This window comes from Melampsora larici-populina, assembly GCF_000204055.1.
Source record: "Melampsora larici-populina 98AG31 unplaced genomic scaffold MELLAscaffold_30, whole genome shotgun sequence".
Lineage (NCBI taxonomy): Eukaryota > Fungi > Basidiomycota > Pucciniomycetes > Pucciniales > Melampsoraceae > Melampsora > Melampsora laricis-populina.
The window spans coordinates 188,547-214,194 of NW_006768794.1; the positions used below are offsets into that span (position 1 = coordinate 188,547).

The window sequence follows — 25,648 nt, forward strand, 5'->3', positions numbered from 1 at the left end:
CTGATCAATAATATTTCGAAACCAAACTTCAACTGAACATGATTCGAATCCACCACTGGGAGAAGCTGAAGAATTATGAATCAATTCTGAAACTGAGGATCAAAATGAATAGATTACGATGGGTTAATTTCATTGATCAATTTGCACTGTTGATAACTTCATAGGCAGTGTGAATTGCACTCAACGTTTTCCTTGTCTCATCTTAGTAGCCTTAAACCCAAAGACAAACAATAACGCGTCGATAGTGTTAGATTTGCCCGATCCGTTTGGTCCAACAATAGCAGAAAAAGACTAAACAGAAAGAAAATTCACGCTGATGAATTAGACTATTCGAATAGCTGATCAAATAGGAAGCTCAATTCACAAACTTTATGAAATGGTCCAATAACTTGTCTGCCAGCATAACTTTTAAAGTTTTTTAATACGATTTGATGAATCACCAATCTTGGTTCACCTATACGTGTAGTCGTATCCAACTTCATCTTCATAGGTGGTAATGGTGGTGGTCTGGCTATCGGAGGAGGAGGCGGTGGTGTTGCAACACGCGTTGGTGGATCTGTAGATGGATCATTGCTGACTGGTTCAGGGTCATCAGAGGTTTCTAGATTATCGGCTTTCTTGGATGAATCTTCTTCTAGAACCTCGGTCTCGTCATTTTCGCCGGTCTCATCATCTTCTTCACCTTCTTCATTTACCGTCTCATTGGGAGCAGTCTCCTTATCGCTGGGATTGTCTTGTGCCCGATTTCTGATAGTATTCTCACCGTCTTCTTCGTCCTCTTCGTTCTCAACAAGCTTAGTTTCGTCCTGATCGTCTTCTTCTTCTTCAATCTCTTTAGAAACAACCTGATCTGAAGTTTCTTCTTGATCCTCTTCCGCTTCTTCTTCTTCAATAACTTGAATTTTTTTACTTCTCGAACTTGGTCTTCCCGATTTAGATTTAGGCTTCGATTTCGATTTAGAATGATCAATAATCGGTTTAACATCTTCTTCTTCCTCTTCTTCTTCTTCTTCTTCTTCTTCCACTCTTGATGACTGTTTTTTCGATTCTGGTTCACGTGAAGTGGTTCTCCTAGAAGACCTAGGTTTTTTAATCGCTTCACTTTCTTCTAAAACACTTTGAGATCTTCTTTTTCTTGTAGATTTGATTTCGGTTTCTTGATGATCAAGTTCTTTAGTCCTTGAAGATGATGGTTTTGTAGGTTTGGACATAGGTTTCGATTTAGGTTTTGGTTTTAAGTTGATCTCTTCTTCTTCTTCATCAGCTTTAGAATTAGTTGATTTTGAAGTTGATTTTGATCTGGGTTTTGATGCTAGGATTGGTTTTGATTCTTCGTTACTAGATTTGGCGGTTCTGTTTGATCTTCTACTGTTTGATGTTGGTTTACTGGTATGTTCTTGATTTGATTTAGCCATGTCTGTGAGATTGATTGAGCTTCGAAAGAGTAAATGCTGATTTGGTTTTCAACGAAATCTCACTCGCGGTACAATCAAAACTATAAACCACGGGTTCGATTAACTGCCAACCCCGCGGGTACGGGTTCCGACATGGCCCGAGTGATAGGGTAACTTCCACTTGAATGGATTGCAAGGTCATTTCTGTTCATTCACCCAATCCAAACATGAACACCAACTTATCAATCAAACATCAACATTTCATTGACCAACACAATCGAATCAGTTTACTAAAAGGAATCTCCATTTCAGGAAACTCAAAACTACCATCAAACTCAGCAGAACTAAATTTACATGAACCCCAAGAATTCTTCAAGAACCATCGATCAGTTTCATTTATTGGAAACCCCATCAACTTAACCGATGCTTCTTTTCATCTAAACCAATTAAAAACTTTGGGATTCGAATTAATTAGACTAGTTATCTGTTGGGAATCTATCGAACATTTCGGTCCAGGTGAATATGATGAAGAGTATTTAAATTATATTGGCAAGTTAATTGAGATTTGTGAAGGATTGAATCTTTGGGTGATTATTGATTGTCATCAAGATGTTTGGAGTAGATTGACTGGTGGATCAGGGGCTCCTGGTTGGACTTTAGATTTGGTGGGATTCCAGTTGGAAAACTTGTTGGAGACTGGAGCTGTGACTTTACATCAGTTTAATCATCAGAATGGAACTTGGCCTACTGGTTATCAAAAACTAGCTGCGTGAGTCTTGATCTCATTCAACTTCAATGATCATCTGCTTCATTTTTTGATTTTTGATGTTAATATTTTAATGCTCAAAAATCTGTAGAGCTACTATGTTTACTTTATTCTTTGCTGGTCAAACGTTTGCTCCAAAGCGTACAGTAGATAGATCATTGCATTCAAAATGGTCAAAGGATAGATCAGGTGAATTGATCTCGATCGAAACTTTCTTACAAGAAAGTATGATCGAAGCTTTTGGTGAATTAGCTGATCGGCTCAGTGAATTTAAGTGTGTGATTGGTTTTGAAGTAAAGTAATCTTTATTTAATCATTGGATCACTTAATCTTCATTAAAATTCAAAGTTGATTGAAATCTTGACTTTTTTGGGGGATTTCTTTAGCCTATGAATGAACCGCATCGTGGTTATATCAATCTATATTCTCCATATCGATGGAATATAACTACTGATCGTAAGTTCTCCACCAGATCAATTCAAATGACAATTCGTATCTATCAGCTCATCTCATCACAACTCCAATCTTCTATCCGCAGTTGCTTTATACGATTGTCCAAATTTCATCGAATCCTTAGCCTTAGGAGACGGAAAACCACAAAGCATCGATTTCTATACCCCAACCTGGCCGATGCCAGCCATCAGATTAAACCGTAAAAAACTAAGTCCATCTGTAAGAGCATGGAAATCAGGCGTGGAATGTGTTTGGAAAGAACATGGGATTTGGTCTTGGAATCAAAAATCAAATCAACCCATCGTTTTAAAACCCAAATATTTTAATTTAGATCCACTGACGGGAAAAACCTATGATTTTTATCATCAAGCGTTTTTTCCTTTTATTAAAAAGTTTTCAAATCATATTCAAAGAAAATTACCTAATGTTAAGATTATGGTGGGACCTATTCCTAATGAAGTATGTAACTTTCTTCTTGACTTTTTTTGGAAAAAAAAACTTGATTGAATACTTATCTGACGTCTCTTTTGTTCTTTTTTTCTTTATTTATTTACAGTTTTATCCTGAATGGAAATTAGAAGAAAGACCTAAAAATTTAGTTCTTGCACCTCATTTCTATGATTTGTTTTCTCTTGTACATAAGTCTTTTGGTAATATCACATTGGATGTTCAAGCGATTTGTTTGGTTAGTTTTTCTTTCCTTTTGTCTTATTAAACAAAGCAGAACAACAACAACACGAGTTGTAAAGAAGTAGAAACTAAACTGGATTTTGATGTTTCTCTCTAAATGGATCTTTGAATGAGTCATAGAAAAGACCTATTTGGGAATGGATTTACTTCGGACAATCAGGCGCAAAAAGAAAGTAAGCAAACCAATCCAAAAAAACTCACATTCACATTTCCAAAAAAAAACCGAAAAAACTGACCACTTTGTTTTTCTACTGATCATCATTAGTTATACGAATCAAATTAAAAGAATTATAAAATCAGCTGAAAAAACGATAGGAAATGTACCATGTTTGATTGGAGAGATTGGAATGTGTATGGATTTGAATAAAGGAGAAGCCTTTAAAACGGGTGATTTTACGTGGCAAGAAAGACAAATGGATGCTTTGATTTGTGGTTTAGAATCTAATTTTGTTTCGTTTGCGTAAGTCTCTTTCATCGTTTTAAACAAAAGATGAGTTTACATTACTCTACTTTTCGATTCGATTCAGCTTTTGATTGTCTCATTTCATTCGATTGGGTTTGTTTAGGTTATGGAATTATAATCCTTATAATACTGATCTACATGGTGATGGTTGGAATGGAGAAAACTTTAGTTTTATTAGTTCTTCTGCTCCTAAAGATTCGAATGGGAATCATCAACCAAGACTCTTGAAAGCTATTCTTGTAAGTCATCAAACCCTTTTGAAGTTGATTTTTGTGAAAAGCTTTTTGATGCTCTTGGGTTTGATTTTTTGGATGAGATGTTTTTTATTTTAGAGACCTTTTGCAAGAAGGATTGCAGGATTACCAAGGTTTACTCGGTTTGATTATGAAACGAAATCTTTTGAATATAGATATCAGAATCATATATCGGTTAAACCTGATACAAATCAAACTGAGATCTTTTTACCCAATGATCTGTATAATGAAAAGTCAACTAAGATTGAAATTAGTGATGGAACTTATTTGTGGAAAACTGATGTAAGTGATTCACCGGACAGATACTCAAGTTGGCTTTTGGGGTTTTCTGACATTGGATCTGGGGGTTTTGACGTTTAGGTTCAATGTTTGATTTGGACTCATGAGAATGAAGAAGAGAATGAAGTTCATTGGATTAAGATTCAATTAAAAGATCAAGACCCAAATGATCAAACAAATCAAAAAGGTTATCATCAATTGATGTATACTGTTCCAAGTATCTTGATTGCTTTAATTGGGATTTGGTCTTTGGTTTCTAAAAAAAATAAATTGTCTTGAGATTCAGATTGTATTTAATGATGATATTCAGATCTGGGAAGTTTTCTTGTGTTTTTATAGATTTGTTGAAAAATTCCAAAAGATTGATTGAAAAATCATGACTCTCTTTAAAGAAAGATGACCAGACTGGGGTCTTTTTTTTGATACAACACACAATATCCAAAGATAATCAATTGAAAAGATGACAAATCTGCATTCTTGCAAAACTTATAAAACACGCTCGTGATTAATTTTGATTTTAAACATTATGTGTAAATAAGAAGATTCACATATTTTGCAAATTGATTTTATAAGAATTGATTTTGTATCTATGATTCGAGTCCGAGATTATGAATGCAAACCATACCCAATCAATTTTCACTACATACCACATTTGAACGCGCTCTAAAATAACCCAATCCACTTTTGCTCCATATATCCCAACCAAATCCCATTCAAATCAATCTTTTCACTTCTTCCCATAGTTCACCTGTACTTTGAATTTGATCAGATTGAAGAAACCTAGAACAATAAGTTCTAAGTCCAACTAATAATGGATCTTTAAATCCATTTGGTACTTTTGGATTCTTCAATGCACTTAATAAGCCTTTCACTACGGTTTCTGATCTATCAATTGGATCAATACTTGGATGTTCACTTTGAATTTAAACAAACATTAAAACAGAACATTAGTATTTGAGTCTTTCTTTGTTATGGGTTTCAAGAATTATAGAGAATGGATTACCGAGCAATAAGTTCCAAGAGTAGTCCATACGTTGGTTCGATCTCTTCGATATCTACTTCGATTGGTAAACCATTCAAGACCCAAATCTCTAACATTTGATCTAAATCATCAGGTTTAAGACTCTCAATTGGATTCCTAATGATCTTAGCCACTAGTTTGACAACAATATCACGTCAATCTTTTTGGGTCGATTGCTTCTTTATGACGTTTCTTTATCAAAACTTTTCCAATTCGACTTACAAGCTGAAACACAATTCTCTCTTGCAATCTTAATCGCCATTTCTTCTTCTTCTAAAGAAACGCTTTGAACTTTCATTCCTTCAATCAGTAAACTTAAAGAACCTGTCAAAAGAAATCCAAAAAATCGTAGACTGATGAGATTTTCTATTTGGTCTTTCATACGATTGCTCTTTTTTTCTTCTTTGATTTTTACAAAGTTTTAAACTTACTTTGAATAAAGGTTCCAAAAACTGGATTCGAATCTGAATGTTGAGCACAAAGTCCAATTATAAACGGAGCAAGACCTCGAATACAAGCATCTATGATAATCAATGGATCAAGGTGCTTAAACGTCAATTCACTTATCATATTGAAACTTATCTGAATCTCGAAACAGAAAACCAACCTGGATCTGAAAATGCCTTCTGTACTTCGCCTGCCACCGGTCCCAAAACTAATTCCCAACACATTCCGCCATCTTCCATACCTTGCACAAACCCAGCCACCATTCTAAAAGCCCATCTTCTCAATCCTAACTTAGGATCATCCTCTGCTTCACCATTTTCTGCAACTTTAGCATAAAGATGAACAAAACCAATGATCTTATTCCATTTTGAATCGATGCCTTCAATTACTAAACCTCTTAATGATCTAGACATATCACTCAAAGTAGTCATCATGATCTCTTCTTGATCGACATTCGTTTCTCCACTACCATCTTCTATCAATTGTACTTCTTCGGCAAATCTTTCCAACAAACTGTCACATATCTCTAAGAATCGATTCGATAATGCAAAAATCGGTCGGATCAAGTCATATATCTCGGTCCAAGTTGAAAGTAAGGATGGTAATAGGGTAGAAGGATGAGGTTCATGTGATAGGATCTCTGAGATCGATTTCGCAAATGTATGTCCAATGACCTTGAGTTGTGTTTCTGAGACATTTGAAGCTTTTGCACCTATTGTTTAAAGTCAAATAATGTATGCGTATGTCTTCAGACTGCCATGAATACAAAAATACTAATGACGAAATGAAACATAAACCCAAGTGAAAAAACTGACCACGCAGGATTGCTGGTAGGATCAGTAAAGCCGCCTCTCGAACATCATCGTTGAAACTGCAGACCGTCAATAGCACTCGTTAGTCTTCTCGTCGGTGAAGCATAAGAAGGAAAAATACAAGACTCAACTAAAACTTCAGGAGCGGTAAAACACCTCCTGCAATCACTTCAAAGTGATTGATCAATTGGGAATGACTTCGTTCGATCATGATCAACAACCCTTCCAGTGCTCCTATTTTCTCTTCTAGAGCTGAAGTCTTGATTCCAAACGGTCTGTCTCCGATCATCACCCTAGAGTAAGCCGAAAGAAAACGACAACCGCAAATCAATTAACCCGGCGAGATTTGCTTTGGAAATGAAGGAAAGCGGATTTGAATCATACGATTGCCATTCTTGATCGTGATGATGATCATGATCATCGTCCAATTCACTCATTGAAAGTTCCGGTTTCTCGGTCACATATTTCATCAGATTCTCAATCAACCAATTTAGATATTGTTGGATCTGAGTAGGTTGAATAGATTTTGATAAGTAACACAAGGACACGAGAAGTTCGATCTTTTCTTCTGTTCTTCGATCTGAGGTGTATCAAAACAAAAAATTGATAAGCAACATGAGAGTGAGTGTCATAGTTGAGTTAAAACTTACTTATAGCAGCGATTGATCTTTGAATCCAGCCGGTTGAATCAGATGAAAACCTTTCTTCCCCAAGTGCATTAGCTACAAAAAAGTGCCATTAAATTGTGAGGTCATGGATATGTACGTCGAATCGGATTTTTAGAAGACTGACCAAGATAAGCTAAACAATTGTACACTCTTTCCTCGAGTCGACTCGTTTGGTGATCCAATTCACTATTCAAGACCTCGTCGGCTATCATCTCGAGCTGTTTTCCCAACGCTTCTTGTTCATATGATACCTGCATGAATTGAACATCTCAATGAACGTGAAATGAAAGTCTGAGAAAAATAGTGCAGATCATACCAAGAGAAGTTGTAAATCCAGATGTGACCAAAGTCTTGAGAGGGCATCTAATCCAGCTCTTCTTAGAGAGGTGGGTTGATGCGATAGAGTCATAGATAGGAGTGAACGAAGTGGATTTGTTGTTTGAATAGGAATCGGATCCAAGTTGTCCATTCCGGTGAGATAATTTACGATACACATCGCACCATAAGCTCTGATCCGAATGGATTGATTGGGATTTAGAGTTGTTTGAGATAGCGTTTCTAAAACTTGATGACCAACAGTAGATTGAAGGGTTCCCTTTGGTTTGTTTGAAGTGAGAATCGAGTCAAATTGCAGTATCAGTCACATTGATTTCAGTGTCCGAAGTGGAAGTACGTATGAAATTGGACCAACATTCAAGCTTGAAGATAGTTGAGCAAGTGCATAGATCGCAGCATGAACCACTCTAGGGTTCAAGTTGACAAGACCAAAATTGATGAAGTGATAGGTTCGATGGATATGTTGTGAGAAGAATGATTGGTATGAATCAGCTAAAGCACCGATAGCAGAGAGAGTTGCGTGGATCTCTTGCCACGATGTTGAGTGATTGGATGACTGAAGATGATCAAATCTCATGATGGGTAAGATCAGTTCAGGAGAAGGGCCAATAAGATTGATTAATCTATCCAGGTCTTGTTCGGCTATCACCCAAAGCTGCAGGTCTTCTTCATCTTCACCATTTTCTTCATTATCTTCACTTTTGTTTAACCACTCTGGAGTTGGCTGATGTACCTCGGACATGACAGACAATAACAAGTTGTAGAATGATTTGATATATTCCGACTCATCGTCGTACGGTATTGTTGATGATGCTTTTTGTTCTTCTGATAGTGGTGATTGAATTGCGACTGCAGTGTCTATGAAATTTAGATAGGATTCAATGGCGTTGGAGCGAGTTTGAATTGAAGCGTGAGTGTTGGAAGCTAATTTGAAAAATGGATTCAACCATTGATGGGTTTGTTTGCAGTGGATGATGATCTTGGTGATAGCTTCCAGCGAAATCAATTCTGCAAGTGAGTTTAAAATCTTGTTCAAAGTATCGTCATCATCAGGGTTCATTCCCATGGATACATTGTTGACTAATGGTTCCAATAGAGTAAAATAAATTTCATTCATGATAGATCTCAAGATCGGATAAAGTGGCTGATCGATGAGCGTTCGAGATGCGAGAAATGGATGATCGCTCGCCTCAAGATACGAAAGAGTTGAGGTAGAAGCATCCAGCCCGCTTAATCTAAATTCAATGGATTGGTCTTGATGGATAGCTTGAGAGATGAGACTAAAGACTTTGACTAAGTTCTCATCCGAATCTTCGATGATTTGGGGCGAATTTGAATAAATCCCCAATAATCCATTTCTAATTTTCAGAGGGAGTCCGACGGGCGGTTCGAGAATGAGGTTTTGTAAATCCTGCCAGTGTTCTACAAGTTGAAAAGAGAATGCACGATATATTTCAGTTGGATACCGAATTTTAGAGAAAAGTTGAGATATAAATCCATGACTTACCTTGCTTATTGTAGAGTTCATGAGCTACATCTGATATAGTATGACAGAGATGTGTGGAGATCACATCCTCATTACTCTCATTGAATCTCAACAAACATTCTAAGAGTGTTCTCAAAATTTCATCTTGCTTTAATTTTCTAATTCGATCCCATGCTTTCAATTCAGGTGTTTCAGTACTTGATTTGAACATCAACTTTCTGATCAAGACCAAAGCTTGCATTCGAACCTGCAAACCGTTTATCAGATTCATTCAATTAGTACCCCGTTCAGATATTGCTCTCAGCTGGACATCCTGCATCTTTTGATCGACTCACTTCAGATGGATACCTGTTTTGAATTGCGATCGAAATGAGTTGAGTGATCAAGTTTTCCGGTACTTCTTCGATCATAGACACGGTTATCATGCTTTCTATTTTCTGTCTCCTTTCATTTTGAGTGTTAGGTTCGATCAGCTCTCCAATGATTCCAACTAGCTCTTGTTCGTTTTCCATCTTTGTTTTATATTGTGATTTTGTCTGTTTGAAATGTTTCGTTAGTCGTTAGATTTCTTGTTTTCCTATTGGTTCGTGAAGGTTTTGATCATCCGATGGTCATTAAATTCAAAAATTGAAGCTTTAAAGCTCAAACGCATACAATTGAAGAACAATCTGAACCCGGTCGAGATCTCAAGGAATCGGATTATCCGGACCGTCAACAGATCACTTCGGGACCAAATCATTCAACGCAACTCTTGTCTCAGTTCAAGCAATTGATTTCACGAACCACTTCATTCTCAAGATCCTCATCGCACTTTTTTCATAAATAACATCACTTCTTCAGCCTATAGCCTTCGCAATGCCGTCGAAACGCCCTCCGGGCATTGACGAGGACAATCCGTCACCTCATCCGAAAAACCCCCGACCGAATCAAAGACAAGTGGACCCGGAAGCTATGGAAGACGTTCTCACCTCCTTAGCTAACACCAATTCAGGCTCAAACGACACTCTACTACGCACGGTCATTCAAATGTTATCGATGTTCATGGAGACTATCCAAAAGCTCAACGATAAGATCGACAAACTGGAAGCCAATCAAAACAGGACCACTCCTTTACCATCTGGTACGAGCAATCACCATCAAGCAGATCAACCTGTGGGCATTGGTCGCCCAACCGTCAAACCGAAAGCCTGGACGAATCCCTACCCAAAACGCCAAACGGAAACCGCCCCAAAACCTCCCCCAAAAAACGCTGAAATTAACAAGTTTAGAGCGGCCACCCTCATTATACATAAAACCCCCGGCTTAGAACCCTTCAAAGGCATGAGGCACTCAGAAATAGTACGGAGTATCAACTCGGCACTCACGTCACTAGACGCTAAAGTTAACGACACCCCAGTACGAGTACGAGGCGCAGAGGTCCTCAAATCCGGCGACGTGCTCATGAACATGGATAATCGACTCATGAAAAACTGGCTCTTAGAGAATAAACACATCTGGACAAAGCTAGCACATAAGGAATTCGAAACTACTCAAACTAGGTACCCAATCTTGTTCAACTTTGTCCCGGCCGAGGTTGATGTGAACGACGTGAATTTTCCAAAGATACTCAGTTCAGAAAACGATATACCACTGGAATCCATTCATTCAGTTAGATGGATCAAAAACCCTTTAGACACGAAGAAAAAACATGGGACCATAGTTCTAAACCTGCTAGACAAAGAACTCGCTCAAAAGATTGAAAAAGGTGGATTATATGTTGACTGTCGCAGGGTTAAAAGTAAAAGATATGAACAGGGTCCTACTATGTGTTTTAATTGCTTAGATCTGTACCACACCCATACCTCCTGCAATAATCAGCCAAATTGTGCCAAATGCGGTGATGCCCACAGCACTCGTGAATGTGCAAACAACGACTCAGATCAAGTTTGTGCCAGATGCTACGATTTTGACAGCCACAGGTCTAAAGACACGATTGATAGATTCACTTCCAAATACAACCACTCCCCCAAAAGCTTACAATGCCCATTACGTAACACACAACACAAGATTACGCCACACCTACTAACCAAAGATGAGTTATAAGGACAACTATCGATCATCCAACAGACCAACCTCCCCTCAATTTCCTGAAAATGAAGAAGAAGCGGACGAAGTTGATAGCTCAATGTCAGATATTCCCCTTTCCCTCAACAATTTTTCCATCCTACATTTCAATTGCCACAACTCTATGCAACACACACACGAAGCACTCACCTACACACAATACACGATCCTCTCCCTCCAAGAACCTTGGTTCAATAGTTACTCCCTATTGTTCCCACACCATGAGGCTTGGCAATGCATCTCAGCCTATGATTATCACCCAACGGCTTGGACAGACAGACCCAGAGTTTGTATTTACATCTCAAAACTGATCCATTCATCTCAAATCACCATCCTGCCGAGCAGTTCGGACATCCTCCTCGGCATCGACATCAAAGATCCATCCTCAGACCTAACAAAACTACGCATCATATCCTGGTATAACCCTCCGGGGTCCCTTAGAGGACTAATTACCCTAGAACACTGGCTAAAACACAATCATATCCGCCAGATTCCAACCGCCATTACCACCGATTCGAACTTACATCACTCTTCTTGGAATCCACCGGATTATCCCCCGTCTGACCCCCAGGCCAAGAAATTGATCCAACTACTTGGTTCAAAGGGCTTCAAACTTGTATCCCCAAGAGGCTTAGCAACCCGTTTTTCCACGGGCACACAACCAACCACTATCAATCTGATATGGGCTAGCTGGAACCTCGCGGAGAAGGTTTTGAGCTGTAAAGTACTAACCCAAGCTCTAGCCTCAGACCATTTCCCAATTGAGACCTTTATCGACCTCTCTCTAATACCTCCTATAGCATCGCATATTGCTTTGAACATGGCTAACATCAATTTTTCTCTCCTCTGTAGCACAATAACGAGTCAACTCAACCGTCTCCCACCAGCTTTTAATAACCCTACTGACGTTAATGAAGCCATCACGTCTCTATCAGCCATCTTGCTTGAATCAGCTCAAAAGCAAGGGAAGAAAGTCAAGACCAACATCAACAAATATAAAAGCTGGTGGGACAAGGACACCTTAAATCCAATCCTCAAAAATCGGAATCGAGCAAGAAGGTGGTGGCTCAAGTCTAAGACCCCTGAAGCACGTAAATGCTTTGACGACTGGCAGAGCTTCTTCCGAGAACAGGTCTCTATCACCAAAACAAGACACTGGAAGACTTTCCTCGCTAACTGCTCTGGTAATGATTCTTTCAAAGCCTTCAAGTATGTCAAACCTAAGTCCACGGGCGAGATTGCTCCCCTGAAGAAACAAGACGGATCCATTGCTACTAGCAAGGAAGAACAAGCTCGACTTCTGTACTACGGCACTTCAGTAGCTCACATTGAAGCAGACCTCTCGGACATCCCTCAACCCCAAATTTCATCGAATCAACTCATATTCCCGGAGCTCAAACCGGACGAACTCACTAGGATTGTCGACAATCTCCCTAACCGCAAGGCTAATGGTGGCGACTCCATCTCAAACAAACTCATCAAAGGAGCCCTACCGGCTATCAAAAACGATCTCTGCCAACTTTTTAACGCATGTTTCAGATTAGGTTACTTTCCAGATGCCTGGAGATCCGCGGTAACGATAATCATTCGGAAGAATGGGAAGGAATCGTACTCGGTACCAAATTCTTACAGGCCTATAGCCCTACTGAGTTGTTTAAGCAAAATCCTTGAGAAAGTCATCACCAGTAGAATCACCTTCTGGGCTGAGACCAGAAATAAGCTAGCAATAGGACATATGGGAGGTAGAAGACAACGGTCCACTGAAGACGCACTACTTATACTCACATCATGGATTAAAAGCAAGTGGAGAGAAAATGAAATTGTCACGGCCCTTTTCCTCGATGTTAAATCCGCATATCCTTCGGTACACCGAGAACGTCTTATTCACACGCTCACAAAGCACAAGTGCCCCGCTTACTTAGTCAGGATGATTCAGGGCTTCCTAACAGAAAGATCTACCAACCTACGGCTTCAGGATTTCCTATCTGAGAAGTTCAACATCGAAAACGGTCTTCCTCAGGGGTCCCCCCTATCGGTTATTCTATACGTTATTTACAACTCAGCTTTGCTAAGCAAAGGCAAATTAGACCCAGCTTCACAAGAGTTCTCAATTGGTTTCATTGACGACGTAGTGCATGTTGTAGCATCTAAATCCCTCGAAACCAACATGGTTAACCTCCGACGGATAGCATCACACTCCTTGAGATGGGCAGAGACCCACGGCGCAATTTTCGATAGGAAAAAGGCTCAGCTAATTCACTTTACAAACAAACGCATCAAGGACCTACCAGACTTCCAATTTGGTGATGCTCTACTTAAACCGGAGCTGAAGGTGAAATGGCTCGGGGTCTGGTTTGACATGAAATTACTCTTCAGCGATCATCTTAAGTACGTCAAGAAAACAGGAGAGTTCACAATCCTCCAACTTCAACGACTAAATAAGTGCTACTCGGGGCTTTCACCGGGTGAGATAAGGAAGCTCACAATGGCAATCCTATTGCCAAGGGTGCTCTATGGTAGTATAGTCTGGTTGACGGGTAAATCCCATGGTAAAGCACAAAAAGTCCTTTCCCAAATCCAAAACTCGGCTCTTAGGATCATGTTAGGTGCTTTTAAGGGCACTTCGTCGGAATTACTTAATCATGATGCATATATGACTCCCTTTACTACTATAGCAACGAGACGTCATCACAACTTCCTGATAAAGAGGCTAACTGCCCCGGATAATCATCCCTCATTACTATTCATTCGCCACGAACTCGCCTCAACTTCGACAAGGCATAAAGGCCCTATCCAAGATGTGTTAGAGTCCCTAAATTTTCGCAAGCTTGCCGCGGAGAAGCTGGAAACCATCTTCGGACATTCGCTAGTACCTTGGTCGACTAACTTAGGACAACTGTTCAATTTAGACAAATCGAAAGACAAAGCCACGGAGCTTGTACCGAGTCAAGTGGAAGAAGAAGAAAGACGTAATGCGCTAGTCATATTTACAGATGGGTCTGTAAGCGACGAAGGCGGCGGTGCAGCAGCGGTAACTAAATTGACGAACAAGACCCTCAGGATCAAGTTTGAAGAAATTTTTTCCAACCATGAGGCGGAACTCCTAGGCATAGTACAAGCCACGGAATTAGCTATAGAGGCTTTTAGAAGACAGAGACCTCCACTGACAGGCCTAGCAATCTTCAGCGACAACCAAGGAGTGCTGAGACTGATCCATGATGCCCCGAGGCAATCCTCAGGACAACATCTTGTCATCAAAATAAGAGCTAACCTGAGATGCTTACCCACCGACTCTGAAGTTCGCTTTTATTGGACCCCAGGTCATACAGGCGTAGAGCTCAACGAGAGAGCAGACGAATTAGCCAAGGAAGCGGCGACTGCAGAAACGACCGGAACTATCATTCCATCCAGTTTAGGGAGCGCTAAGAGACGAATCAAGGAACATCTCAACATTAAACACATCGTGTTCAAACCAGGGAAGAACGCCTTCAGGTCAAAGCCGGAGGATATCTCCAACAGCCTGCTAAAGTTAGATAAGGGTGGGGCGGCGGCTATTGTCCAACTGAGGGCTAAACATAGCCCTCTTAACGCGCACCTCTTCAAAAGACATCTTTCTGACTCACCGTTATGCCCACATTGTCACCTTAATGAACCTACTGAACATTTCCTCTTATATTGCAGACGATATAGCCGAGCTCGAAAACTTTTCAGAGGCCAACTGAAGAAGGAAAAGATCAAGGTTAATTGGAACAACGCCAACAAATTGTTGGACCATCCCAAAGCTTTCCCTTTACTGAGTGCTTTCATTTTCAACACAGAACGTTTTATTCATTTCCATAACTACTCACAGGATATAAACCCCAAAAAGACGATCACGAGGCAGAAATATGGGCTGGCTACAGAAGGATGACACTCTTTTACTTCTCAGCACGCTTTTCCTAGAAATATGTTCAATCCCTTGAAGGGTTCGGCGGATTCTTTTTGGAACCGTTGAGACATTTTCATCAACCAGTCTTTTGACTGTAACCGCCTCAAATACGTATCAGAAATTTGTTCAATCCCCCGAGGGTTCGAATGCCTCCAAGTATTGTCTTGGGTCCATAGGCATTTGAGACACTTTTCGAACCAGTCTTGGTAAACTCTAAAATACTAGTCAATACATACCGACTTTGTTCAATCCCTTTAAGGGTTCTTCAACCTCCAAGTACCGCCCTGGATTCATAGGTTGTTGAGACACATGTCGTTAAGGCTCTTTTTCTAGCTCTAAACACTCACTTGGTCAGCTTCCCTAAAAAGGGGGTACGCAAGAAGTTTCTTGAGTCTAATGACTCTATCTTCTTTCACCTAGTTCAATGGGGTTAGTTGGTAGAGGTCCATCGCTTTCCTGCGGGTGGGCTAAATGCCTAAAGATGGATTTAAAAAAAAAAAAAAGGAAAATAAAGCTTTAAGCTAAGATTCAAAGATGTCATCCTATCTCATTGTCACTCATACTATGTTTTCAATTAGATGGCCGCTCTTTTAAGGTGTACTATTCCTGTATTTTATAGTTTAGATAGTGTTATATGCAATTAAAGCCAAAAAGCACTTTAAAAAAAAAAAAAAAAAAAAAAAAAAAAAAAAAAAAAAAAAAAAAAAAAAAGGCAGTGCTGATGTCAATGAGGACTTACTGAATCAGACCCTTTGACCTGTGGCGAGATGTCTGCTAAGACGGCATTGTTGGACAATCTTGTGGATCAAATTTCTATCACCTTTTTTACCCCCTTGAGCCTCAGGCTCATGAACCAAAAGTGTATCAGCATGGCTCAGAGTTCTGGAGAAAAAGGCTCAAAATCTCAGATGTCTAGGAAAGTTATGATGGTCATGTATACACCAGAATTTCGGAAGCATATGACAAAAACAAATCCCTATGAGACATAGGGTAATAATTTCTTTGAAAACAAATGGTAAAAATGATAACAACAGTTGAGAAACTCATTGAGATAAATTGAGATTTGATTTCCAGAAACAACCTTGGTGAGAGGAAATGATTGGAAATCGAATTGTCCTTTTGTGGCAGTTCAAGCCTTGAAAGTGTACATATTTTATCAACTCCTATTAAGAGTCTACATGATCAATGATTTGAAAAATTCAAAAAATGTCCGCCGTTCAACTGATATATGTGGTTTTCTTTTGGCTTCTAGGTAGGATCCAGACATTTTATTAGTTAAAGTATTCTGTCAAATGCAAAGCGTTCATGCAATTCTACTCACATTTTCACGCCAATCTTAGCCGTTGAATGTTTTTCAATTTATGGCCAGCTTTCCCTAGTCCCTCCCCAGTTTTGGCCAATAGATGTCCAGTCCCTCTAAGTGTCATCTTTGCTATTCGTGCAAGCAATTTCATAACGCCAATTACCCCTTTCCCCACTAGCCGAACACCACCCAAAACTCCCATGGCCGTCAATATTCCAACACTTGCAACAGCCTTTGCACCAACCTTTGCAGCTTTCACTCCAAATTTAGCTGTCTTTACAACACCTGTTGCGGTTGCTGCACCAGAAGTCTTGGCGCCCTTGTAAAATAGCCTTAAACCTTTTCCTGTGACCACTATAGTAGCTTTTGCGGTTCTTCCAATGGCCCATCCGACCCATTTCCCCCCGATGATAAAGGGCTTAGCAGCTAAATAAAATGTAGCTGCTGTTAAACCAACGGCACTCTTGAATAGCCCCGCAGAATGTTTTCCAACTTTCTTGGCGCTGTTTTTGATCGAAACGGTTGGAGGAGTACGAGCGAAGGTGGAGAGCTTTGAACGGAGAGTCGGTTTGACCATTGGTGGTTCATCGAGCCGAGCATGTTGTCCATTCTCGGGAAATTTGGCTGGATGATTTGGAACATCAGGTGGAGGGTATGACATTCCAAGTATACAAGGCGGAATGCCACGCTTTCTACGATACCGCCTCAAGAGACATGGGTCAGTCGAACCTTCTTCAAGTTGTCCCGAAGAAGTCGAAGGAGATGGAGATCTGGAATATTGTGAGGCCTGAATTGTGGTGAAAGGGGCATCTGATTTCGGGCTGTCTCCTTGCGCCAGTTGAGCCGTTGAAGGTTCACCACCTTTTGTAACTTTTTCAGGTGTCTTGACCGAGTTAAGTGATGATGCTTGATCTCCTTGAACATGCTTTCCATCGCCTATCGGGTTTTTGGCAGCGTGTTGGATATCTAAATGAGTTGTATCCGGGATATGTGATGTTTTGAGCGAAGGATTAATTATATCGACGTTGGCTTGAGCGTTTTCCAAAGGTTTTCCCCCAAGAGTTGCGATATCAGCACCATCTCTGACAAGCCCTGATACTTTGGCTGCTTGATTGAGTCCCCCTGCGCTATCCTCAATGAGTATGGCATTGTGAGCGGCTTGCATCGCCATCCGGCGGTGGAGCAATGGATGTTGGAGGACTGTGGCAGACGTGAATTTCTGAGATATTGCGCTTCGAGGTATCTGCCCAGCAGAGACTAGAATTGGGAAGATCAAGATACTCCAAAGAATCACCATCTCCTTTTCTGAGCCTTCTGTGTTGAGTGGAAATGATATATAGTTGATAAAGAACGTAGGACAGTCAATGAATGTGATTATCTCAAGTTAAGTTATCTTCATTCGATAATCTTGCGATAAACTGAAGATAAATTAGAGGTACCAGACTCGACAGGACGGATCGAGAGAAGTCAGGTCAATAAAATGATGTTGGACAGGATTGAAGATGAAAGTTTGACGAAGCGATTGTTTTGTGTAGATGCCAAAAGGAAGTCGAAATCTCGAGTAAGATAAATATGAACGAAAGCGAAGGATAAAAAGAAAGATACAATGCAGGGCCAGACGATGGATCCTTCTCTCATATTGAAGTCATTCGAGCTGGTTGAGTTGGACCGAGAAACAATCATTTTCGAACAACTTCGTTGGTGCTGGAGTTGGGTCTTCCATAAATGGTTTCACTGACACCTCACTTGCACCACGGACGCGCAGAAACTTATCAGGCCGGCGACGAAACGTTTGAGTCACAACAATCAACAGGCATTACCTTAAGTTTGACTATGATTTCGTTAAACTGATGTCCCCGTCCCAACATAGTTGACCCGTCTATTTATTCTCTTCCCGAAAAAACATTGGCTCGCAGCCGGTTCTTGAACATGGTCTCATTGTTTGTTTGTCACAATGGCGGAGTTACCGTCACATAACCATGATAGTACTTCCGACTTGTCAGAACGCACTCAGATCCAATGGGGAGAACTATTCGAGGAAAAATCGGATAATGCGAAGAGCTCAATCCGCCATGTCTTTTGCGTGGCATTTCTTGGTGAACCAAACGAGCAAATATATGTATTGTGGATAGTGACTTCATGTCGCTAAAAATGGAGTGGTTGACTTTCCTCACGTCGCCAGCTTGCTAAGGAAAAGTTAAGAAGGTGAGAAAAGCCAACATTTCAGCGGATTTGGCAAAAGAAGCGATGGAGACTGTGATGTTGTCTAACGCACCTTCAGTAGGACCACAGTCACAGATCTGGAAAGAAGGCATGTGAGGTGCTTGAGGTCTCCTGGGCCACTGCTTGAACCAATTCACTGCGGCTGGAGACCCTATAAACCACCCCAGCACCAACCGGCTTCTTGTCAGCGTCTTAAACCGGGCTCCTCTCTTTCTGGTTGAATATGTGAGAGGATTTTGTTTCTGTGGGTCAAACTCCACGCTTAACAAAGATCCTTCCCCATCAGTCACCCTATGGATCATGATCACTTTTCTTTATGCCTCAGCATGCACAGCATTCCTCAGCATTCCTTTTCAGCCTTGCACCTATATGCAGTAAATAAACCTCATTCAATATATTTAATGCACTCTTGCTTGGGAGTACATAGTGACATTCAAAAACAAAGAAGGTATGAAATCATAGTTGTGGTATATTATCAGTGTTGCTGGATTTGGCCAACAAATTTGGGGGTTGGAAAGGGTGATATCTGAGTAAGAAAAGAAAGTCAAGCCAAATGAACTTGAGGAGATAGACTTCAGGACATGCTGACTCAAGGGCAACCAGCAAACCTAAGGCAAACAAAACCCATGATTGAAGAAGGTTGTGGACCCAGTCACCACAACTCTCTTCAATTGGGTTTCAAACTGATGTATTCCTGCAGTTATCCACAAACTTTGGCATGAGCAAGAAACTTTTTGCTGGGGAGTGTTTCAACCCGCCATAAGTTCATAACCTTTGAATAAACATTCTTCAGACCAAAGAAGGGTGCTGTGCGCCCGCTAAACCTGCTTACATCCATGTATCTAACTGTGTATTTGATGCAATGATTGCATAGCAATGCAAGGCTGAAGTTTGCATAAAAACCAAAATCCCTGAGAAAGCTGCCAAACCTGTCAAAAGATCACACCAGGCAAGCTGAAATGTTACATGTAAACACATTTTTCAACTCTTTCTGTAGTGCTGCCCTGAAACCAAGAGAGAGATTCCAAAGAGCCAGTATTTATAGGCTGAGCAGGTGCATAGGACCTTTCTTTAGTCCAAAGACTGTTCATTTGTAAGTTGAAAAGTCATGCCGGATTGAAAAACTCCCCAGTCACAAGTTTCTTTCTCACACACCAAGTTTATTGGATAACTCATAAGTACCTCTCTTGCAGGCTTGCCCAAAGGGACTTTGTTAGGTTAGAGCTACAGACTACTCTGTACCTCACTCCCCCTGTCAAACCAAACTTTGTTTTTGAGCTCAAGAGTAGAACCCTCAAAACCAATATTTCAAGGAGATAACTATATGGGTAGAAGCAAATGAGGGAACTTGAAGCATTCATAGTGGTAAGGCCCCAAAACAAGGCCCCAAAACAAGGCCCCAAATCAACCAAATCCAGTTTAGTGGGGCCCTAGACAACTTGGGTTTCAATGTGAAGGCTCCAAATATTGGTACAGCCCACACACCTTGAGGTGTAGTATGTGTTTCTTTACATTTTTGAAGTATGTGGTTGGCAAGTGAGGCAATTTGGGGCTTTCTGCAGTGCTACTGTTGTCAAATTTGACAAACCAAGGGTTATAATTTGGAGTCAGCCCCAAATACATTTAGTGATAAACCATCACTATCACCGTGTCCGTATCCGTGTAGCACGTCGATGTGCACACACCAAATACTTTCAATACATACTTGAAAGACCCATTAAAGAGGTCTCCACAATAGGCATGTCTTCCCTTTGTCAACTGGGACGTTGGCACTCAGTTGACCCCAACTGCTGACAAAGGATCCCACAAATTCTTTTGTCAAATTGTCATTCACAAAGGGTGCTCGGCACCGATCTCAGTCTAAAGCCTACCAAACAGCTTTCTGTTTTTTTTTCAAAACTCTCCGTGTGTGCACGTCAACGTGCTACAAGGATACTGACATGGTGTATATGTCAACCTAGAGAGTATACGTACTTACTCCTTAGATAGACAAAGACATTATTACATTATTTTATTAATTCAAGCTTTTTCAATATTGAAACATAAAAAAAGCCTTTTACAACTCACACTCGAGTATCAAGAGTGAAACAATAGTAACCAAGAACCCTTGTCTAAACAAGGTCAATAACTAAAACAGGATCTTAATTAAAACAACCAGGCAGGGTCTAAATGAAAACCCTACCCACGTTAAAACCCAACCAGGCAGGGTTCAAAATAATGAACCCTACTAAGGAAACAGTTCGATGACAAAACCTTCGAGTTGACCCAGTCCAGGAACTACCTGAACCCTGACCGAGCCAGCCAACTGGAATCATACGCTAATCTGACTAATAGCGTAAGTAATTTGGTATAAATATCCTACCTGTCTGACAGATAGAACGAATCTTCATCTTATACTCATCACAAAAACTCTTACCATCAAGTCAAAGTTTTAAAACCTTTTACAAAGCTTTTATTTCAAATACCACCAGCCGATTACTCATAACCTAGAACGAACAAGCCATCATAGCTACTACATTCTACTTTATCTGACATCGTGGTTTTTTCCTAAAACCTTTGGATTGATTTTATATCCTTAACCTTTGATTTCCAAGAGTGACGACCATCAGTAACAGATCAACTCCTTGTCCTACGAATTTGTCGAATATTGTTCTCAGATCTGCATATTAGAATAACTAAGAGTTATACTCCAACGTTTTCTAATATACGGTAGAATTTAGACCACCCTAAGATAGGAATACTCAGGTATCCATCTTTAGAAGACCTTGAATAAATTGATTCTTATTCAGTGAGTACCTTTTGGTTCTGCCTTCTATAAAGGATATCATCTAGAAGCTGACCTCCCGGCTCGAATTTATCTCAACAGCAGTATCTGGATACTGGGTTGTAACAAAGCCAACAGATTTAAAAACTTCTACAATTCAAGAACTGTAAGTAAAACTGTTTTCAGTCTCGAGTTGCTTGCTTTCTTTAGACTCAAGCTGATAGTATAGCACAAATCTGGGGCCCTATTGGTATATTTGGCAATAGACCTGGTTTGGGACATGCCACTGTGGATGCTCTCAATCTTTCTATATTTTCTCAAGGTCATCTGAAGCATTTTCTGATTTTTTTTCTTTTGATGATCAACATTTGGGACTGGAACAGGCTACGTACCTAAAATCCCTACTTAGGCACCTCAGTGGCTTCTGTTTTGAGTACACTACCCGAGGGTACGGACTGCCTGCCGGCCATCATCTGTGGCCGTTATCAGGCCGCCCATCCCTCTGCACGCATGGGCAGCCTGAGGGTAGACCTTGGAAATGCAGTTTGTCGACCGCCTGCAGCTACCGCCGTACCGCGGCCCAGAGTTGCTTATCAGATCATATCAAAGCGACCTGGTGGTGGCCCATCTAAGATTTTGGAGGCACACAACGAGGCCGGGTCAGGGCACACAAGGCACTCAAGGTGCGGTTGCAGGGTGCGGCATGAACCACCACATCCGATTTGGGAGCCCAGAAAGCCAGTTTTGGGGGAGTAACCAAAGGGCTGTGAAATTTTGTAGCGGCTACTGCTACCCACTACAAATTGGCTACTTTATGACACACAGATTTCTCCACTGGGAATTTGTACTGCTGACTTCAAACAATACCAGCCAAAACAGACCATGCCATTCCAATAGGTCATTGACAATGCAGACACCTCATGACATACACGGTACATAGTGGAGGAATTGAAGTTCACTCTTTCTATCCAATCATTTTCACCATTCTATTGAAGTAGAAATGCCCCTTATAAAATCCAGGTGTCCTCCAACAGGCTTGTGCGTCCTATCTGTTTGATTCTCGAGATGATTTTCACAATTGATTTTCTTCAAAGCCTGCTGATCTCAAGAACACCTTATCATGAGCCCTACATCATCATAATATTGCTGGTTGATTCCGTGATGGATCATGATCCATGCGAGCCCATTTGAGGTGTACAATCAATCAGCCGTGTATACCCTTAGGCTCAGATATATGCGGCCAGAATAGAGACATACAAGACTAGCAAGGATTTCGAACTTCTGCCTTATCACTTGCATATCTTGTCAGGGAACTGAGCACATGAAGAATAAGCCAATTTGGCCAAAGTTCTGGTTGACTATGTACATCAAGACTTGTGGCGAGTTTGTTTCTCTGCAATCATCAGCACAACCGGGTGCCATTAGCTCTCTCCATTAGCTCAACTTGATCCCAAGTGTGTCCACAAAAGCCCATTTGCAGCGAGTTGGGTGACCACTGATACGGTTGTGTTTGTATTGCTGGGTCTGTGTGCATTGTACAATCAGGTCTCACGGTTGGACAAATCCAACATCTGTGTGTCCAGAAATGATTACATAGCAGATAGTAGCAGCTACAAAATTTCACAGCCCTTCCAGTACTCTGAGTTTTGGCCAGGTAGACAGGATTATACACAAATTGGTAATTCATTTTCATTTTGTTATCATGGGGGACATCACACGTGTTTGGTTTGACAAGAAAAGGGGTAGACAATAATTGAGCACACAACATAATGACTAAAAATGTGTAAAAACGGGATTTGTTCAATGATCCGTGACAGTCGTACATGTCTTGATTGGGCATGATTTTGCTTGAAGTTTGTCAATTTTGCTCAGGGTTGTTTCCTTGTCCCACAATTGCCGCGGTGATCTCCTCCTCTCCAAAAGGCAATTGGAAATCAGAAAGTTGGGCAATGTCTTGATAACAGGCTCGGCTGTTGAATGTGGTACGGTCATCATCATAAATGATGTTGTACTAAGGCCTCAGGTACCTAGCCTATGGTGTTATTTATCCATCTGAAGTTATTCTTTTGTTGACCAAAGTCTCAACATTTGGGACCAGTCCCACATCTGGTGATGGGAGTGTTATGAGCCCATAACAGGATTTATGCTTGTATGCTAGTAGTGAGATCACACTCTACCTGAGACTTACAGAGTCAGGGATTTGACATTCTCATGTTACAATCTTATTCTATCACCAAGGAACCCTTCACTAGACCCTTGATCCAAGCTACAAGAATGCCTATATCATGATCTCATCTTACTATAATCATAGTAGACACTTCTGCTTCACATTAGGGGTACACAAACATGAAAACCCAACCTAAAAACCCATGGACAAAACCCATGACAGCCCAATTGTTTTTTGGGTTTTGTCCAACAGGAAAGCAGAAAACCCATGGACAAAACCCAAAAAACAATCAGGTTGTCATGGGTTTTGTCCATGGGTTTTTAGGTCGGGTTTTCATGTTTGTGTACCCCTATTATCATCAATGTTGACCAAGAAACTCTCATCTCAAACACAAACATTTGATCAGTGTGTGGAATTTGACTATGTGGTTCTTTGCCAATATGTAGATGTCCTACCATCTATTTATTTATAGTTGATGAAAACCATTTATGTACACACTGAGTGTGGTCTTCTGTGGGCCCTTGGCAGTAATGTCACCCAATGCAGATTGTGAACAGGGATGATCCCAAGCATGAATTCAAAAGGACCTTTGTCCCCACGTGGTGGGAGACCTGAGTGCATTCAAAGTCATGATATGACATAATTTTAAGACTGAAGTGTAGGGCACAACACTTCAATCTGTGCATAGGTTTGCAGAGACTATTGTGAGTCTAGTCAAGGTTAGACTAGATCTTGTATGAGCAGGAAGGGCAGAAGGGTTAAGAGGCTAGGCTGAGGGGGGTTGATTGATTTTAAAGACAGATGAGACAGACATGGACTCATGAAATCAATGATACTCATGTTTAACAATGATGTGTTTTTAACACCAGAACTAGCTATTCTTTCTTCGGGATAATTTTACCACTGAGGTCAATAGTAGTCTTCTTTTGTAAGATTAAGTGTCTAACATTCAGGATGGAAGCCTATTTGACTATTTTGCGAGCGATAAACGCGTGTCAGATCACAGTATTGAAGCTGGAAAACTTTTTCTGGCTGAAATTGTCTTTGTTTATTCTTTTCACTTCGATTGTGCTCGGATCATGATGTCTTCCTAATGAATTTTCTATTCGTACATATATGTGTACATGCGTGCCTGGCTGATCTCTAATGTTAGGTCTTGCTGAAAATTTGGAGCATGTCTAGGTTCTTTTCGAATCCTTTTGCTGTTCTTTTCGAGCTTGTTTGATCCTAATAGATGAAATCATTGTAAAAAAGCACTGGATCAGCTAACAAACCCGAAAGTATGGAAAGAAAAGTTATGGACTAACAAAACAAGAGATACCAAACCTGCAATAACAGCCATAAAGAATAACAAAGCCACAGCCGGAATCCTTACGGCCCATTCTCGATCAGGAAAGTATTTTTGAATAGCTGAATCAGGTTCAAAGAAAGGTGTTGCTAAAGTCCAAAGGGTATAATAAGTGAAGATGCTAGCGGAAGCGAAGAGCATTAAGCCTTTTTGATTGATGAAGATGTTCGGTATTAGCTTGTTGACCGAAAAGAGGGAGAACAGGAAGTTGACTGACCTCCTAAGAGGCGATCCGAATTACCCTGAAAGCATCCAAATGAACCATGATGAGTATATATGTGATAAATTGTGAGAAGTGTTTAGTTTGACTTTACCATGATAATGAAGGGATCCAATCTAATTCTCGTCAATCGATCGATCACATCGAAAACCCAGAATCAGTCGATGAACCAAATTCACTCAAATGTCATGCGTCTTCGCAGACAGTGATAGGCTTGATAGAGGTTTCACAGATCATAACAAATGCTGAGATTAATGTTTCATCATTCCTGTTGATACGAATCAGTGAAGATTAAGACGAGAAATGAGATGAAGGGAAACAACAGTTCCGGATATCTACAATCGATATCCACTGGAAGAGGACATCAAAGGCAAAGTAAAACAAAAGGGAAGTGGTCCTCCCTCTGTTGAGCGTTTGTTTGCTGTGAGTACATACCCGAAGCTCCGATGCTTCACTGCCCGACCCATCCTCTAGCTGCGGGTTTTTGGCCCTTTGCTGCAATTGGCATTGGCAATGAGCCATG

General features: G+C 40.6%; 4 protein-coding genes across 4 annotated transcripts; 1 reads left to right on the top strand and 3 right to left on the bottom strand.

Moving 5' to 3' along the window:
- Positions 1–1,621: 1,621 nt before the first annotated feature.
- MELLADRAFT_49207 (family 5 glycoside hydrolase) lies at positions 1,622–4,884 on the top strand (the record flags this gene model as incomplete). Its single annotated transcript, XM_007412307.1, has 10 exons — positions 1,622–2,163; positions 2,252–2,453; positions 2,547–2,616; positions 2,699–3,072; positions 3,170–3,298; positions 3,424–3,476; positions 3,569–3,763; positions 3,870–4,005; positions 4,099–4,302; positions 4,381–4,884. The coding sequence occupies 10 exons, from the start codon at positions 1,622–1,624 to the stop codon at positions 4,576–4,578; spliced, it is 2,103 nt and encodes a 700-aa protein (XP_007412369.1).
- Positions 4,885–5,012: 128 nt separating this feature from the next.
- Positions 5,013–9,581, bottom strand: MELLADRAFT_89443 (uncharacterized protein; the record flags this gene model as incomplete). The annotated part of the gene is made up of 14 exons (XM_007412430.1): positions 5,013–5,214; positions 5,303–5,453; positions 5,543–5,695; positions 5,752–5,841; positions 5,928–6,479; positions 6,583–6,638; positions 6,711–6,872; positions 6,964–7,159; positions 7,230–7,301; positions 7,372–7,498; positions 7,564–7,842; positions 7,939–9,005; positions 9,091–9,316; positions 9,405–9,581. The coding sequence occupies 14 exons, from the start codon at positions 9,579–9,581 to the stop codon at positions 5,013–5,015; spliced, it is 3,510 nt and encodes a 1,169-aa protein (XP_007412492.1).
- Positions 9,582–16,425: 6,844 nt separating this feature from the next.
- MELLADRAFT_108525 (uncharacterized protein) lies at positions 16,426–17,700 on the bottom strand (the record flags this gene model as incomplete). Its single annotated transcript, XM_007412429.1, has 1 exon — positions 16,426–17,700. One exon carries the CDS (start codon positions 17,698–17,700, stop codon positions 16,426–16,428), a length of 1,275 nt encoding a protein of 424 aa, XP_007412491.1.
- A 6,692-nt stretch (positions 17,701–24,392) lies between these two features.
- MELLADRAFT_72413 (uncharacterized protein) lies at positions 24,393–25,261 on the bottom strand (the record flags this gene model as incomplete). The annotated part of the gene is made up of 4 exons (XM_007412428.1): positions 24,393–24,784; positions 24,865–25,051; positions 25,123–25,147; positions 25,220–25,261. The coding sequence occupies 4 exons, from the start codon at positions 25,220–25,222 to the stop codon at positions 24,736–24,738; spliced, it is 264 nt and encodes an 87-aa protein (XP_007412490.1).
- Between the last annotated feature and the right edge of the window lie 387 nt (positions 25,262–25,648).